At 46.5% G+C, this 19129-nt stretch overlaps 1 protein-coding gene across 3 annotated transcripts in view; it reads right to left on the bottom strand.

The window, feature by feature from the left end:
• Positions 1-17809, bottom strand: part of XDH (xanthine dehydrogenase) — an 84220-nt gene extending 66411 nt beyond the window's left edge. The window contains exon 1 of one of the 3 annotated variants that reach the window (XM_040430600.1): positions 17632-17809. In XM_040430600.1, the coding sequence (XP_040286534.1) occupies positions 17632-17709 (78 nt within the window). In that variant the 5' untranslated portion in view covers positions 17710-17809. The remainder of the gene's footprint in view (positions 1-17631) is intronic. The other 2 variants (XM_040430599.1, XM_040430601.1) reach the window with 2 other exon arrangements.
• Positions 17810-19129: the final 1320 nt, after the last annotated feature.

The following is a 19129-nucleotide window of genomic DNA, read 5'->3' as shown; positions in this document are numbered from 1 at the left end:
CTCCTGTCCAAGTTGCTGGTGCTGCAGTCCCTCCCTTTCCAAGTGGTGGACTTTGCACCTTTCAGAGAACTGATGGCTTGTGCCGAGCCAAGGTGGAGAGTCCCAAGCTGTCATTTCTTTGCCATAAATGCAGTACCAGCCCTGCACACATATGTAGTCCTAGAGCCTGTCGGTGTCTGCCAAAGTGCACGGCATTGCCGACGTGTGGAGCTGTAACTACGGTCTGGGACAATACATGTCCTTTACGGCCCACTGGGTGAATGTGGTTCCTGCACAGCCACACCAGCACCTTGGCCAGGTGATGCTGCTTCCGCCTCCACGTTCTCACGCCGTTGGTCCTGTGACAATGTCCGCCTCTGCCTCCTCATCCTCCACCGTGTCCTCAGGCTCCACTGCAGGGAAAATTCACAGTGCCCCTCCAGCATACCACATGTACAGGGCACGGCGGTGTCACGCTGTTCTGCACCTAGTTTGCATGGGCGAACTGAGTCACACAGGGGAGGAACTGCTCTGTGTCCTTCATCAAGAAATAGAATCCTGGCTTTCTCCGTGACAACTCAAAATCGGAACCATGGTGACCGACAACGGGAAGAACATAGTGTCGGCGCTGCGTCAAGGAGGGCTGAGCTATGCGCCCTGCATGGCACATGTGTTCAATCTGGTTGTCAAGCGGTTCCTGAAGTCTTCTACCCGTCTGCAAGACATCCTAAAAATGGCCAGGAAACTTTGCATGCACTTCAGCCACTTGTACAAAGCAAATCACACCCTCCTTGAGCTGCAGCGGCAGAACGGCATCCCCTAACATAAGCTGACGTTTCCACCCGTTGGAATTCCACCCTCCATATGTTGGACCGACTGTACGAACAAAGAAAGGCCATAAACGATTTCTTGATGATCCAAGCGGACAGGAGTACTCCCCTGTGTAACTTCGATGTCAGCCAGTGGCAGCTCATGCGTGACACCTGCAGTTTGCTCAGGCCCTTTGAGGAGGCCACGTTATTTGTCATTCGCCAGGACTATGGGATGAACAATGTCATTCCACTGCTTCATGTCCTGGAACAGATACTGGTAAATCTGGCTGGTCAGGGGACTGGAGACGTGGCGCCTACATCTCATGGCCACATGAGCCCTTTGGGAGCTGAACTGGAGGAGGAGGAGGAGGAGGACATTGGAGCACAAGCAATGTGTAGAGAAATGGGTGGTTTTTCTACACAGGTGAGAGGAGAGGGGGAGCAGGAGCAGCCAGAGTAGCTACAGGGCGATGAGGAAGAGGAGGCAGAGAACCCAGACACACTGTGGCAGTATGTAGTGGAGATGGAGGCAGGGAGTCCCTCCGAGCCACTTGCACAAATGGCCCAATGCATGCTCACTTGCTTGCGTAGTGACAGCCAAATTATCACCATTCGACAGAGGGATGACTTCTGGCTCTGCACCTTGTTGGACCCTCACTACCGGTCCAAAATGGGGGCCTTTTTTTGCACCCGCTGAGAGGGAGGGCAAACTGAACTACTATAGAGACATCCTATGTAGTCAGTTGGCCACTACCTATCTGCGCCATCGTCCATCCTCTTGCAGGTCTGACCGGGGGGTCCTTCTGCGCTCACGTTCCTCTGCCATTGCTGCTGTGGCGGGGGGGGGGGGGGGGGGGGGGTAGGAGCAGTTCCAGCTCCATCAGCAGCAACTTGAGTCTAGAGTCGCTGATGAGCAGCTTTCTTCACCCGCCTAGTGAAGAAACTACTCACCAGCAGCAGCAGCTAGACCTGGAGCAGGACCTGAACCAGAAGGTGGTGGCATACTTGGAGTGCACCCTGCCAGCCGTCATTGAAGATCCACTGGCCAAACTGGATTTGTGGCCGCAACTGGCACAGTTTGCCCTGGAAAAGCTGTCCTGCTCGACCAGTAGTGTGGCATCAGAGCGGGTGTTTAGTGCGGCGGGGGCCATAGTTACCCCAAGGAGAACTCGCCTGTCCACCCAAAATGTGGAGAGACTGACCTTTGTCAAGATGAATCAGGCGTGGATCAGCCAGGATTTGAACCCACCAATGCCTGATCAGACTAGATCATCCATGGTGCCACACCAACACTTTGACAAAAGAGACCTGTTTCTTCCAGCTACCTCCAGACTCTGTCATTGGGCCACTCTGTGGCCTCCTGATGCTGCCACCACCTCACCACTATGTCATAGGGCCACTCTGTGGACTTCTCATGCTGTTCCCACCCTCCCCACTTCATGACTGGTCCACTATTTTGGCTTTCGGCCTGGCTGACATCATCATTTATTTGACCTTTCTTCTGATCTGTCAGAAGGAAGGAAAAATGAGACGCACAACGGATCCTGTCTGTGTAGCAGCTGTAAGGCCTGTATGGTCCCATCAGAATTGGCTTATGATTTGGTAGCCAAAAGCAGGAGTGGGTACAAAACACAGAAGACATGCAAATATTCCATTCACGTGTCATCTCTGTTTTGGATCCACTCCTGTTTTATTGGCTTTAGCAATACTGATGGATTACTGACCAAATGCTGACCGAGTGAAGGCGGATGCTCCACAGACAGGATCCGTTTTTTGGGGGTTATTGTTCTGAAGGATCAGAGAAATGGCAAAATAATCTGTGACGTCAACATAAACTTACTGCTGACACCCTCTCCACTCTGTCGGGGGCTCTACTTGTATAAGCGTTTAATAGAACAGGTTCTGTAGACATCTATGTGGAATCAGCTGACGACGGCGATAAGATAGATAAGATGCCTTTATTGTCACTGTACAATACAATAAACACAATGCAGAATACAATGAAATGCTGTTTGGAGCAATCCTAGATGCCATGGACAGAGGAACAATGAACTGACATTTAAAGGGATTCTGTCACCTCTTTTTACCCTATAGAGATGCGGACATGCACAGCTAGATCGCCGCTAGCATGTCCGCAATATACCTGTCCCATATCTCTGAGTGGTTTTATTGAGTGTAAAAAATTATTTTATATATATGTAAAGGAGCCTGGTAAGGAGCCCAGCACCGCCTGTATCCAGGAATCTCCACCTTGCTCACAAAGTCAAATCGCCCTAATCTCGCGGTGCGCGAGCTCGCGCATGCGCAGTTCCTTCCCTGAGGCTGATGCCAGCACAGGGAAGGAACACTATGACGGCACTGCGCATGCGCGAGCTTGCGCATCGCGAGATTAGGGCGAGCTAAATAATTTAACTCACCTTAATTTAACTCACCTTAAAAATAATTTAACTCGCCTTAATCCACTTGTTCGCGCAGCCCGGCTTCTCTTCTTTCTTCTTCTTTGAGGAAAAGGACCTTTGGTGACGTCACTGCGCTCATCACATGGTCCGTCACATGATCCATCACCATGGTGATGGACCATGTGATGAGCGCAGTGATGTCATCAAAGGTCCTTTACCCAGGTCCTGAAGAAAGAAGAGAAGCCAGGCTGCGTGAACAAGTGGATTAAGGTGAATTATTTTTTTTATTTTTTTAACCCCTCCAGCCCTATTGTACTATGCAGTCTGTATTCAGAATGCTATTATTTTCCCTTATAACCATGTTATAAGGGAAAATAATACAATCTACACAACCTTGAACCCAAACCTGAACTTCTGTGAAGAAGTTCGGGTCTGGGTACCACATTCAGTTTTTTTTCACGTGCGTGCAAAACGCATTGCACTCGTGCGATAAAATCTGAACAACGGAACGCAATCGCAGTCAAAACTGACTGCAATTGCGTACCTACTCGCGCGGGTTTGCCGCAATGCACCCGGGACGCATCCTGAGCCAAAACGTGACGCCCATGTGAAAGAGGCCTTACGGTTGTGTGAATGCACCCTAAACCAGTATGTGATAACAGATTCTATGGTGCATCTGTAAAAATTGACTAGCAGCTGTTTTGGGAGTTGTGCTTTCTTCAGACTCCTCAGAAAATGAAGCCTCTGAAGGCCTATTTTGGTCATTTTTTATCCATGACAGGTCCTGACTAATATGAACTAACATCGACCTGTAAGGCCTCATGCACACGAACGTTTTTTTTCACGGTCCGCAAAAACAGGGTCCGTAGGTCCGTGATCCGTGACCGTTTTTTCGTCCGTGGGTCTTCCTTGATTTTTGGCGGATCCACGGACATAAAAAAAAAGTCATTTTGGTGTCCGCCTGGCCGTGCGGAGCCAAACGGATCCGTCCTGAATTACAATGCAAGTCAATGGGGACGGATCCGTTTGACGTTGACACAATATGGTGCCATTTCAAACGGATCCGTCCCCATTGACTTTCAATGTAAAGTCCGGAGTCCCTTTTATACCATCAGATCGGAGTTTTCTCCAATCCGATGGTATATTTTAACTTGAAGCGTCCCCATCACCATGGGAACGCCTCTATGTTAGAATATACTGTCGGATATGAGTTAGATCGTGAAACCTCATATCCGACAGTATATTCTAACACAGAGGCGTTCCCATGGTGATGGGGACGCTTCTAGTTAGAATATACTACAAACTGTGTACATGACTGCCCCCTGCTGCCTAGCAGCATCCGATCTCTTACAGGGGGCCGTGATCAGCACAATTAACCCCTCAGGTGCCGCACCTGAAGGGGTTAATTGTACTATCATATCCCCCTGTAAGAGATCAGGGCTGCCAGGCAGCAGGGGGCAGACCCCCCCCCCCCTCCCCAGTTTGAATATCATTGGTGGCCAGTGCGGCCCCCCCCCCCCCTTCCTCCATTGTAATAAATCGTTGGTGGCACAGTGTGCGCCCCCCCCCTTCCTCCCTCTATTGTAATAATTCGTTGGTGGCACAGTGTGCCCCCCCCCCCCCCGCCTCCCCCCCCCTTCCTCCCTCTATTGTAATAATTCGTTGGTGGCACAGTGTGCGCCCCCCCCCCCCTTCCTCCCTCTATTGTAATAAATCGTTGGTGCCAATCATTGGCCCCCCTCCCTCTATAGCATTTTCAACATTGGTGGCCAGTGTGCGGCCTCCCATCTTGCGCCCCCCCCCCCCCCCCCCCCCGATCATTGGTGGCAGCGGGTTACTAGCAATAGTACAAGATTCATACTTACCTGGGAGCTGTGATGTTCGTGTCCGGCCGGGAGCTCCTCCTACTGGTAAGTGACGGTTCATTTAGCAATGCGCCGCACAGACCTGTCACTGTCACTTACCAGTAGGTGGAGCTCCCGGCCGGACACGAACATCGCAGCAGCAGGTAAGTATTAATCTTCTACTATTGTACTATTGCTAAGTAACCATGGCAACGAGGACTGTAGTAGCGTCCTGGTTGCCATGGTTACCGATCGGAGCCCCAGCGAATAAACTGGGACTCCGATCGGAACTCCGCTGCCACCAATGATGATGGGGGGGAGGGGGGGGGGGAGATGGGACGCTGCACACTGGCCACCAACGTTGTTAATGCTATAGATGGGGGGGGGCAATGGGGGGCGCACACTGTGCCACCAGCGATTTATTACAATAGAGGGAGGAAGGGGGGGGCGCACACTGTGCCACCAACGAATTATTACAATAGAGGGAGGGGGGGGGCCGCACTGGCCACCAATGATATTCAAACTGGGGAGGGGGGGGGGAGGGTCTGCCCCCTGCTGCCTGGCAGCCCTGATCTCTTACAGGGGGATATGATAGTACAATTAACCCTTTCAGGTGCCGCACCTGAAGGGGTTAATTGTGCTGATCACGGCCCCCTGTAAGAGATCGGGTGCTGCCAGGCAGCAGGGGGCAGTCTTGTACACAGTTTGTAGTGTATTCTAACTAGAAGCGTCCCCATCACCATGGGAACGCTTCTGTGTTAGAATATACTGTCGGTTCTGAGTTTTCACGAACTCAGCTTTGAAAAAGCTTTTATGCAGACGGATCTTCGGATCCGTCTGTATAAAAACTAAACTACGGCCACGGATCACGGACACGGATGCCAATCTTGTGTGCATCCGTGTTCTTTCACGGACCCATTGACTTGAATGGGTCCGTGAACCGTTGGCCGTGAAAAAAATAGGACAGGTCATATTTTTTTCATGGCCAGGAAACACGGATCACGGATGCGGCTGCAAAACGGTGCAAAGTCAATGGGTCCGCGAAAAAAAACGGAAAACGGCACAACGGCCACGGGTGCACACAACGGTCGTGTGCATGAGGCCTAAGGCTGAGTTCATACTTGAGTTATTTGGTCAGTTTTGGCCTCGTGACTGCCCAAATAAGTGAAGTGTGCAGTGATTCTAAGAGCGACGCCTGTCATCTGCATGTCATACTGACTCACAGTATTATTTCACTACCACAGCAGACTCCCTATGCGTGTTACTGCAAGGCACAGTGTTCTACACCAGTACACAGGCTCTCTGCAGCCAGGAAATAGACGTTTTTTAACGCGATTCGCCACGAATATATTCGGATCGAACCAATTAAAAAATATTCGGCGAACCGGCAAATCGAATTTTAAAAAAATTCGCTCATCTCTAATTATGATGCTTATGCACAGACTAAAAGTTCAGATTGAGTTTATTATACAAATCATGGTCATTTATTAAGTGAAATGGAATTATGAAGTACGGACTTTGTGCAGCATTTACAGTTATTGAATATTTTGTCTTTTTATAAAAGGGACAATTGCTTTCCTATGTATAGGAATATATTGGAGAAGACCGATTATAAATATGCATTTATAGAGGATCCTCTTTGTTGACTTCATTATTATATGAATTGATATGGTGTATACCTGTCTGTCTTAGACTATACATCTGCAGTTATCCACCGTCTCTACTGGGCCAGACAGGAGGACACAATATCATTTATACATTTTTTTATAAATTTTTTTAATACTTTTTTATACTTTTTTTTAATACTTTTTTATACATTTTTATATTTTTTATTCAATTAAACATTTTTATGTTTATATGTATGTGGGTGGATATAATACATATCTATTCTTGATACATTTCCTGGTGATTGAGTGCCTGTTAGTATAACTATAATTCAAATTTCTCATATATACAGACTGAGGGGCAGTACACCTAAATCCAGAAATCAAAACGGGAGAGCCACTATATATATTTATCATCTTTTTGCATTTTTTTAATATATTTTTTAGTTCTATTATTTAATGTAATTGTATTGGTTAAGTAAATTAGTGACATAGTGCTGCAATAAGGTGATTTGAAGGGAACCAGTCAACCATGAAAATGCAGTGCTAACTGGAGGCCGCATGTTATAGACCAGGATGAGCTGAGCAGAATGATACATAGTTTTATATATTTAAACCTCTGGTCTATTAGGAGTCATGTGGGAGGTCCTATCAGTGATTGAAAGCCTTCCCTGTACACTTAGTTAGCCGTCAATAAGGCCTCTTTCGAGTTTTCCGCGCGGGTGGGATCCGTAAAGTAAACGCATAGCACCCGCCCTGAATCCGAACCCAATCATTTCTATGGGTCTGTGCACATGAGTGTTGTTTTTCATGCATCAGTTCTGCGTTGCGTGAGAATCGCAGCGTGTTCTATATTCTGCGGGGGGGGGGGGGGGGTTTACGCAGCCCTGACCCCATAGAAGTCAATGGGGCTTCAGTGAAAAGCGCATTGCATCCGGATGTAATTCAGGTGCAATGTGTTTTTCACTAGGAGACGTTTGCAAAACTTTATAAAAAAATTTTCACGCGCATGAAAAACGCATCAAAACTGATTACACCCGTGTGGACAACTGAATGCAATCGCAGACGAAACTGAACGAACTTGCTTGCAAAATGGTGCGAGTTTCACTGAACGCATCCGGAGCCAATCCGTATCGTTCTTGTGAAAGAGGCCTAATTGAAATCACCACCCACATGACTCCTAAGCCCAGAATTAACAGGAACTAATTGAAATTAATATATTAGAAATTGTGATTTTCATGGTGACCTTCAAATCTCCTTACTGCAACACTATGTTACTAATTTACTTAACCAACACAATTAAATAAAATAGTACAAAAACTAAATTTATATATATATATATAATGCAACTAAATTAAAAAGTAGAGATAGTTGTTGGGGGGCACTCAATATTTGTCAACAATAAGGACAGGTAGTTGTGAATTGTAAATTCTAGAAATAATTTAATTTAATGATAGTAAAAAACAAGGTTAAAAATAAACATAAACCGCCTCAATACCATGGCATAAAGGCGTCGACTGCATACAATGGGTCGAAGCGTCAAATAAATGAATAAACGTAGATCACAAAGTCATGTGTAATGTGGGATGACCGATGTACCTCTAGATGAATTCGAGGTGGTGCCACCTACAGTTGCAAGAAAAAGTATGTGAACCCTTTGGAATGATATGGATTTCTGCACAAATTGGTCATAAAATGTGATCTGATCTTCATCTAAGTCACAACAATAGACAATCACAGTCTGCTTAAACTAATAACACACAAAGAATTAAATGTTACCATGTGTTTATTGAACACACCATGTAAACATTCACAGTGCAGGTGGAAAAAGTATGTGAACCCCTAGACTAATGACATCTCCAAGAGCTAATTGGAGTGAGGTGTCAGCCAACTGGAGCCCAATCAATGAGATGAGATTGGAGGTGTTTGTTACAGCTGCCCTATAAAAAACACACACCAGTTCTGGGTTTGCTTTTCATAAGAAGCATTGCCTGATGTGAATGATGCCTCGCACAAAAGAGCTCTCAGAAGACCTACGATTAAGAATTGTTGACTTGCATAAAGCTGGAAAGTGTTATAAAAGTATCTCCAAAAGCCTTGCTGTTCATCAGTCCACGGTAAGACAAATTGTCTATAAATGGAGAAAGTTCAGCGCTGCTGCTACTCTCCCTAGGAGTGGCCGTCGTGTAAAGATGACTGCAAGAGCACAGTGCAGACTGCTCAATGAGGTGAAGAAGAATCCTAGAGTGTCAGCTAAAGACTTACAAAAGTCTCTGGCATATGCTAACATCCCTGTTAGCGAATATACGATACGTAAAACACTAAACAAGAATAGATTTCATGGGAGGATACCACAGAGGAAGCCACTACTGTCCAAAAAAAACATTGCTGCACGTTTACAGTTTGCACAAGAGCACCTGGATGTTCCACAGCAGTACTGGCAAAATATTCTGTGGACAGATGAAACCAAAGTTTAGTTGTTTGGAAGAAACACACAACACTATGTGTGGAGAAAAAGAGGCACAGCACACCAACATCCAAACCAGTGGCGTAACTACCGGGGAAGCAGCTGCTTCGGGGCCCGGGCTGCCAAGGGGGCCCGGCGTCGGCAGCGTGTGTGACAGTTTATTTTCAAGTTCTATCGATGTCTTAACTGTTCAGGGCCCCTTCACAGCAGCTGACCAGGCTCCCTCGCTAATATGATCTAATCTTTCTGTCTCCTAAAGTCTTCTGATGTGTCTGGGATTCGAACCCACAACCTCCAAAGTCTGAGTGTATCAGAGGCAAAGCATTTTAATACCCGACTGTTACTGCCATGGGGGTTGGCACCTGATACTGGCACCTGGGGGGAGGGGGGGGGGTTGGCACCTGATACTGGCACATGGGGGGGGAGAGAGGCACCTGATACTGGCACCTGGGGGGGGGGGGGGGGTTGGCACCTGATACTGGCACCTGGGGGGGGGGTTGGCATCTGATACTGGCACATGGGGGGGGGGGAAAGAGGCACCTGATACTGGCACATGGGGGGGGAGGGGTTGGCACCTGATACTGGCACCTGGGGGGAGGGGGGGTTGGCACCTGATACTTGCACATGGGGGGGGAGAGAGGCACCTGATACTGGCACCTGGGGGGGGGAGAGGGGTTGGCACCTGATACTGGCACCTGGGGGGGGGGGTTGGCATCTGATACTGGCACATGGGGGGGGGGAGAGGCACCTGATACTGGCACATGGGGGGAGGGGTTGGCACCTGATACTGGCACCTGGGGGGGAGGGGGGGTTGGCACCTGATACTGGCACATGCGGGGGGAGAGAGGCACCTGATACTGGCACCTGGGGGGGGGAAGAGAGGCACCTGATACTGGCACATGGGGGGGAGAGGGGTTGGCACCTGATACTGGCACCTGGGGGGGGGAGGGGGGTTGGCACCTGATACTGGCACCTGGAGGGGGTTGGCACCTGATACTGGCACATGGGGGGGGGGAGGCACCTGATACTGGCACATGGGGGGAGGCACCTGATACTGGCACCTGGGGGGGAGAGAGGCACCTGATACTGGCACATGGGAGGGAGAGGGGTTGGCACCTGATACTGGCACCTGGGGGGGAGGGGGGGTTGGCACCTGATACTGGCACATGGGGGGGATGCACCTGATGCTGGCACATGGGGGGAGGCACCTGATACTGGCACCTGGGGGGGAGGGGGGGGTTGGCATCTGATACTGGCACATGGGGGGGGGGAGAGGCATCTGATACTGGCACATGGGGGGGAGAGGGGTTGGCACCTGATACTGGCACCTGGGGGGGAAGGGGGGGTTGGCACCTGATACTGGCACATGGGGGGGGGAGAGGCACTTGATACTGGCACTTTTTTTGTGGGGGGGGGAGATGGCACTATGATACTGGGACATGTGGGGAGGGGGGAGGAGAGAGGCACTTGATACTGGTACATGATGGGGGGGCATTATGGGGGACACTAGGCCGGCAGCCTATCAGAGGCCGGACACTGAGGGGCATCTACTGGGGCACTATATATGGGGCATTTTATACTGGTACATTATGGGGGGCACTAGCAGGAAGGGGGGAGAGGAGCACTAAGGGGCATTTACTGGGGGAACTATATAGGGGTATTTTATACTGGGACATTATGGGGGCACTATGGGGACATTAGCTCAACTGGGGGCATTACAAGGGGGTATTTTTGCACTGTCACATTATAAGGAGAATTATTACTACTGGGGGGGGGGCATTATGGTGGGCTTTATTACTCCCCCATGGTATGACCCCCTAGTAGCAGCACCTGCCTCTCCCTGCTCTGCTATCCCTCTGCCCCTTCTCCAAATCCTTATTATGAAATCTTTCTCATTAGTATAAAGCACAACATCAGCTCCGCCGAGCCCCCGGCTAAAGTGTGGAAGTGGCGTCCGAGATCCCCAAGGGCCAAGCCAAGTAACTGTAAGTTTTCATGTGAAATATGTTTGTTATACACATATAGCATCCACTGTGCCACACAATATACAGTATACCTCTACACTGTGCCCCACAATATACAGTATACCTCTACACTGTGCCACACAATATACAGCATACCTCTACACTGTGCCACACAATATACAGTATACCTCTACACTGTGCCCCACAATATACAGTATACCTCTACACTGTGCCCCACAATATACAGTATACCGCTACACTGTGCCACACAATATACAGTATACCGCTACACTGTGCCAAAGGAGTGGGGTTTACACAGGAGGAGGAAGGTGCGAAGCGCGCTGGGGGGGGAGAGGCCCTTACAAATATTTGCTGTGGGGCCCAGTCACTTCTAGTTACGCCCCTGATCCAAACCTCATCCCAACTGTGAAGTATGGTGGTGGGGGCATCATGGTTTGGGGCTGCTTTGCTGTGTCAGGGCCTGGACGGATTGCTATCATCGAAGGAAAAATGAATTCCCGAGTTTATCAAGACATTTTGCAGGAGAACTTAAGGCCATCTGTCCACCAGCTGAGGCTCAACAGAAGATGGGTGCTGCAATAGGACAACGACCCAAAGCATAGAAGTAAATCAACAACAGAATGGCTTAACCAGAAGAAAATACGCCTTCTGGAGTGGCCCAGTCAGAGTCCTGACCTCAACCCGATTGAGATGCTGTGGCATGACCTCAAGAAAGCGATTCACACCAGACATCCCAAGAATATTGCTGAACTGAAACAGTTCTGTAAAGAGGAATGGTCAAGAATTACTCCTGACCGTTGTGCACGTCTGATCTGCAACTACAGGAAACGTTTGGTTGAAGTTATTGCTGCCAAAGGAGGTTCATCCAGTTATTAAATCCAAGGGTTCACATACTTTTTCCACCTGCACTGTGAATGTTTACATGGTGTGTTCAACAAAAACATGGTAACATTTAATTCTTTGTGTGTTATTATTTAACCACTTGCCGCTAAGCTAACGCCGAAAGGCGTCATCTCTGCGGCTCCCCCAGGCTACGCTAACGCCGATTGGCGTCATCTCGTGTGAGCCGAGATTTCCTGTGAACGCGTGCACACAGGCGCGCGCGCTCACAGGAACGGAAGGTAAGAGAGTGGATCTCCAGCCTGCCAGCGGCGATCGTTCGCTGGCAGGCTGGAGATGTGATTTTTTTAACCCCTAACAGGTATATTAGACGCTGTTTTGATAACAGCGTCTAATATACCTGCTACCTGGTCCTCTGGTGGTCCCATTTGTTTGGATCGACCACCAGAGGACACAGGTAGCTCAGTAATATGTTGCACCAAGCACCACTACACTACACCCCCCCCCCTGTCACTTATTAACCCCTTATTTACCCTTGATCACCCGTGATCACCCCATATAGACTCCCTGATCACCCCCCTGTCATTGATTACCCCCTGTCATTGATCACCCCCCTGTAAAGCTCCATTCAGATGTCCGCATGATTTTTACGGATCCACTGATAGATGGATCGGATCCGCAAAACGCATACGGACGTCTGAATGGAGCCTTACAGGGGCGTGATCAATGACTGTGGTGATCACCCCATATAGACTCCCTAATCACCCCCCTGTCATTGATTACCCCCCTGTCATTGATCACCCCCCTGTAAAGCTCCATTAAGATGTCCGCATGATTTTTACGGATCCCCTGATAGATGCTTTTAGACATTTATATTCCAGACTTCTTCTCACGCTTTAGGGCCCCTAGAATGCCAGGGCAGTATAAATACCCCACATGTGACCCCATTTCGGAAAGAAGACACCCCCAGGTATTCCGTGAGGGGCATATTGAGTCCATGAAAGATTGAAATTTTTGTCCCAAGTTAGCGAAAGGGAGACTTTGTGAGAAAAAAATAAATAAAATCAATTTCCGCTAACTTGTGCCAAAAAAATATAATTTCGATGAACTCGCCATGCCCCTCATTGAATATCTTGGGGTGTCTTCTTTCCAAAATGGGGTCACATGTGGGGTATTTATACTGCCCTGGCATTTTAGGGGCCCTAAAGCTTGAGAAGAAGTCTGGGATCCAAATGTCTAAAAATGCCCTCATAAAAGGAATGTGGGCCCCTTTGCGCATCTAGGCTGCAAAAAAGTGTCACACATCTGGTATCGCCGTACTCAGGAGAAGTTGGGCAATGTGTTTTGGGGTGTCATTTTACATATACCCATGCTGGGTGAGATAAATATCTTGGTCAAATGCCAACTTTGTATAAAAAAATGGGAAAAGTTGTCTTTTGCCGAGATATTTCTCTCACCCAGCATGAGTATATGTAAAAAGACATTGCCCAACTTCTCCTGAATACGGCGATACCACATGTGTGACACTTTTTTGCAGCCTAGGTGGGCAAAGGGGCCCACATTCCAAAGAGCACCTTTAGGATTTCACAGGTCATTTACCTACTTACCACACATTAGGGCCCCTGGAAAATGCCAGGGCAGTATAACTACCCCACAAGTAACCCCATTTTGGAAAGAAGACACCCCAAGGTATTCAATGAGGGGCATGGCGAGTTCCTAGAATTTTATATTTTTTGTCACAAGTTAGCGGAAAATGATGATTTATTTTTTATTTATTTTTTTCCTTACAAAGTCTCATATTCCACTAACTTTTGACAAAAAATTAAAACTTCCATGAACTCACTATGCCCATCACGAAATACCTTGGGGTGTCTTCTTTCCAAAATGGGGTCACTTGTGGGGTAGTTATACTGCCCTGGCATTTTAGGGGCCGAATGCGTGAGAAGTGGTTTGAAATCAAAATCTGTAAAAAAAAAATGGCCGGTGAAATCCGAAAGGTGCTCTTTGGAATGTGGGCCCCCTTTGCGCACCTAGGCTGCAAAAAAGTGTCACACATGTGGTATCTCCGTACTCAGGAGAAGTTGGGGAATGTGTTTTGGGGTGTCATTTTACATATACCCATGCTGGGTGAGAGAAATATCTTGGCAAAAGACAACTTTTCCCATTTTTTTTATACAAAGTTGGCATTTGACCAAGATATTTATCTCACCCAGCATGGGTATATGTAAAATGACACCCCAAAACACATTCCCCAACTTCTCCTGAGTACGGCGATACCACATGTGTGGCACTTTTTTGCAGCCTAGGTGGGCAAAGGGGCCCACATTCCAAAGAGCACCTTTCGGATTTCACAGGTCATTTACCTACTTACCACACATTAGGGCCCCTGGAAAATGCCAGGGCAGTATAACTACCCCACAAGTGACCCCATTTTGGAAAGAAGACACCCCAAGGTATTCTGTGAGGGGCATGGCGAGTTCCTAGAATTTTATATTTTTTGTCACAAGTTAGCGGGAAATGATGTTTTTTTTTTTTTTTTTTCCCTTACAAAGTCTCATATTCCACTAACTTGTGACAAAAAATAAAAACTTCCATGAACTCACTATGCCCATCACGAAATACCTGGGGGTGTCTTCTTTCCAAAATGGGGTCACTTGTGGGGTAGTTATACTGCCCTAGCATTCTAGGGGCCCAAATGTGTGGTAAGAAGTTTGAAATCAAAATGTGTAAAAAATGACCGGTGAAATCCGAAAGGTGCTCTTTGGAATATGGGCCCCTTTGCCCACCTAGGCTGCAAAAAAGTGTCACACATGTGGTATCTCCGTACTCAGGAGAAGTTGGGGAATGTGTTTTGGGGTGTCATTTTACATATACCCATGCTGGGTGAGAGAAATATCTTGGCAAAAGACAACTTTTCCCATTTTTTTATACAAAGTTGGCATTTGACCAAGATATTTATCTCACCCAGCATGGGTATATGTAAAATGACACCCCAAAACACATTCCCCAACTTCTCCTGAGTACGGTGATACCACATGTGTGGCACTTTTTTGCAGCCTAGGTGGGCAAAGGGGCCCACATTCCAAAGAGCACCTTTCGGATTTCACCGGTAATTTTTTACACATTTTGATTTCAAACTACTTACCACACATTTGGGCCCCTAGAATGCCAGGGCAGTATAACTACCCCACAAGTGACCTCATTTTGGAAAGAAGACACCCCAAGGTATTCGCTGATGGGCATAGTGAGTTCATAGAAGTTTTTATTTTTTGTCATAAGTTAGTGGAATATGAGACTTTGTAAGAAAAAAAAAATCAAAAAAAAAATCATCATTTTCCACTAACTTGTGACAAAAAATAAAAAGTTCTATGAACTCACTATGCCCATCAGCGAATACCTTAGGGTGTCTACTTTCCGAAATGGGGTCATTTGTGGGGTGTTTCTACTGTCTGGGCATTGTAGAACCTCAGGAAACATGACAGGTGCTCAGAAAGTCAGAGCTGCTTCAAAAAGCGGAAATTCACATTTTTGTACCATAGTTTGTAAACGCTATAACTTTTACCCAAACCTTTTTTTTTTTTACCCAAACATTTTTTTTTATCAAAGACATGTAGAACAATAAATTTAGAGCAAAATTTATATATGGATGTTGTTTTTTTTGCCAAATTTTACAACTGAAAGTGAAAAATGTCATTTTTTTGCAAAAAAATCATTAACTTTTGATTAATAACAAAAAAAGTAAAAATGTCAGCAGCAATGAAATACCACCAAATGAAAGCTCTATTAGTGAGAAGAAAAGGAGGTAAAATTCATTTGGGTGGTAAGTTGCATGACCGAGCAATAAACCGCTAAAGTTGTGGAGTGCCGATTTGTAAAAAAGGGCCTGGTCTTTAGGGGGGTATAAACCTGTGGTCCTTAAGTGGTTAAGCAGAATGTGATTGTCTATTGTTGTGACTTAGATGAAGATCAGATCACATTTTATGACCAATTTGTGCAGAAATCCATATCCTTCCAAAGGGTTCACATACTCTTTCTTGCAACTGTACATCCGCCTATAGGCAGTGCTGACGCAAAAGGATGTTCCTAAATAAGTAGGTTCCTAAATGGATATATTAAGTTCCTATATGTGCACTCCGTGGTTTGGTGGATCCCAACAGAACATGTATCACTTAGGAGGTGCCGTTACAGTCACATCACTTAAATATCACAAGTGGCTGCAATGGTTGCTATCAGTGGATAGCCAAAGAAAAGACAGTAACAGTAATGTGCAGTAAGAGGTACTTTACTGCTCTGTGGTTGTCTCAGACCTCAGCGTAGATTGCCTGTTGGCTATAGAGCAGGAGATCCGGACTTCACTCAGCTTTGCCCTGCAAGGACCGGTGTGGCGTCCCACGTGGTCTGCAGGTCGCTCATGTGACTCTTGAAGCGGGGAGAAGTTGAGTTCCGTATTAGGAATAAGGATTCCACTGCAGTCTATGTTTGATCTTAGGGGGGCCAGTGGCTGTCAGGTCCTCCCGGATCGGTAAGATGTCATTCAGATCTTTAGGTAAATCCCTCACTGTTCAAACACCAGACGCGTTTCGGGATAGCCTTATCCCTTCTTCAGTGGCTGAACAGTGAGAATCAAGTGGCTTCCTTTTATATGGTATCTGGGAGGACGGTGTATGCTGGGACAGCAAGGGATTTACAAATATGTGGATCTGGATCTTAGGTTCGGCTCAGAAGTCAATCGCCCATATATCCGTTTGTTGGAGTATTCAAATAGAAACATTGCACATGACAACAAAATAGTATAAAAGACTTAAAAAACAACATAAACCGCACCAGAAACGCGCATGCATTGGTTATGCACCTTCAGTGCGTTATTGTCAAAAAACTTTAGGGCTCAAAAATGAATAGTTAAGAGATCTAGAGATTGTAGGAATACACTCCATAGAGTAAAAATAATACCAAAAGTAAATGAAGATGCACAGCAATAGAAGAATCATACAGAGATCATATAAAATTATAGCGGAACATCAGAAACGCACGTGCGGTAATTGTGCGTCTTCAGTACGTTATTGCAAGAGAAGCTTTGGACAGTCTGTAAAAGACTAAATATCAGTAGTTTGGCAGTCCGGAGAGGTCACAAAGAAGCATTCAATGGGGCATTACATATCGGTAATGGGAAGTGTGGGTGCTGAAAGATAATGGTATATATGGATAACGCATCCGCAGCCAATCCGTATCGTTCGTGTGAAAGAGGCCTAATTGAAATCACCACCCACATGACTCCTAAGCCCAGAATTAACAGGAACTAATAGAAATTTATATATTAGAAATTGTGATTTTCATGGTGACAGATCCCTTTAAATCTCCTTACTGTAACACTACGTTACTAATTTACTTAACCAAGGCAATTAAATAAAATAGTACAAAAACGAAATATATATATATAATGCAACTAAATTAAAAAGTACAATACACAGTTACGCGTTAAAGCATTTACAAATTAATAGAAAAACATATATTTAAAACCCTATTAAAATAAAAAATATATATAAGTAAAAATGTAATATGGAACTTTGTTTTCTTTTGCTTTTTCCCTTTGACAAAAACAAATAATACATTCAGAGCGGTGGCTGTATGCTAAAGAGGCAAAACAGTTAAAAATGCAATAAAGTCTAAAAAATTTAATGCAATTATTATTATTTTTTTTTACCTTTTTGCCATTCACAAAAAATATCAGTTCATCTGCCAGATTGTGTGGATCTGGGGCTTCCTGCTGAAATGTTGCCATCACTGCAGCAGAGGTGAAGTCAGTGAGCGGCGTACACAGATCCGCAGCGCGTCTGAGTCCTCAGGCACAGACCTTATGAAATAAGTCATCTGGCAGATACTACTCTTTTTAGGATCTAGTTGTCATTTAGCCGGGGAGGGGCAGGCCGACCCACGCTGACAACCAATGATCTGACATACATGTGCTCTCTTTTGCATAAACTGACAGTCAGCTCCTACGATTAGAGCTGCTCCTGTCTATGGCGGCACACTCATCTGCTGCATTTTCACAGTTCCACTGCAGCAAATCAGTTTTCTAGACTAAGTGAAATCCTCCTTACAAAACTGAGGCATCAACTCAATCACTTTTTGTCAATGCAACAAAAGGGACTCTCATGGTCACCCTGACGTTACGGGTCTGGTCAGAAGCTGTTACCGAGTGCAGAAGCCATCAGCTGAGTGACACATCTTTTCGGAGGGAAGGGAGGGGGGGTGGTTGCTTTGAACTTTGGAGCAATATCCGGATGGTCATGGTCTGAACTGATTTGTGTAGGTCATTTTACAGCGGTGATGAAGAGGTTGAACTTATGGCCATCAAGTATGCAAAAATTCCCCAAAATAAAAAAATTTAAAATGTTTAACTCAGTATCAAATGCAAAACCTAGAGCTGGGATCTGGCCGCCATCATTCTCTTTGGCATTCCTATTTATTGTGAGTGATAAAGTTTAAACCCCCCCGCAGCGTGAAGGCGATCTGGTGACGCAACAAGGGCTACATCGTTCGTATTAATTCTGGTATCCTATGGGGGAAATTAGTCAGGTGGCTGGCTTTCTGGGGCATCAGAAATAGACTCTCTTTCCTTGGAGGACCTTCATGAATTATCCAAGACCTATAATAACACCCCCCCACCCCCCCAGATTGTACATACCTTGCTCCCCAACACCCGCGTCGCTTCCGATGCCGGCGCGGCTGCTGCTGCTGCATCTCCCTGTCCCGCAGATGAAAACGGGAACGAGCCTCCCTAGTGTCACCCGCGATGTTAGGGAGGCTCGTTCCCGTTGCGGCCTGCTATTGGCTGCCCCACTCGTCGCCAGATGGTTTCATCCGCGCAACAGGTAGATGCAGCGGTGGCCGTGCAGACATCAGGGAGCGAGGTAAGTACAATCTGTGTGAGGGGTTCAGGCATATGGGGGGGCATTATAGGTCTTGGATAACCCCTTTAAATTTGATGAGAATTGTGTAATACTTCATTTTGTCCTTCGGAGGTGCCGCATGGAAATAATGAAAAGGGGACAAATTTGTGTTGCTACTGCTGTGCCCACACTGATACCTTGTAACAAACCATCAGCTGTGAGAAAGTAGGATTAAAAGGGTTTTCCGAGATTTTTATACTGATGACCTATCCTCTGGATAGTTCATCAGTATCTGATCAGTGGGGATCC

Source organism: Bufo bufo, chromosome 4 (assembly GCF_905171765.1).
Source record: "Bufo bufo chromosome 4, aBufBuf1.1, whole genome shotgun sequence".
NCBI classification, from domain to species: Eukaryota; Metazoa; Chordata; class Amphibia; order Anura; family Bufonidae; genus Bufo; species Bufo bufo.
Note: the sequence above shows the minus strand (reverse complement) of the source record. Positions and strands in the feature narration are given on the sequence as shown.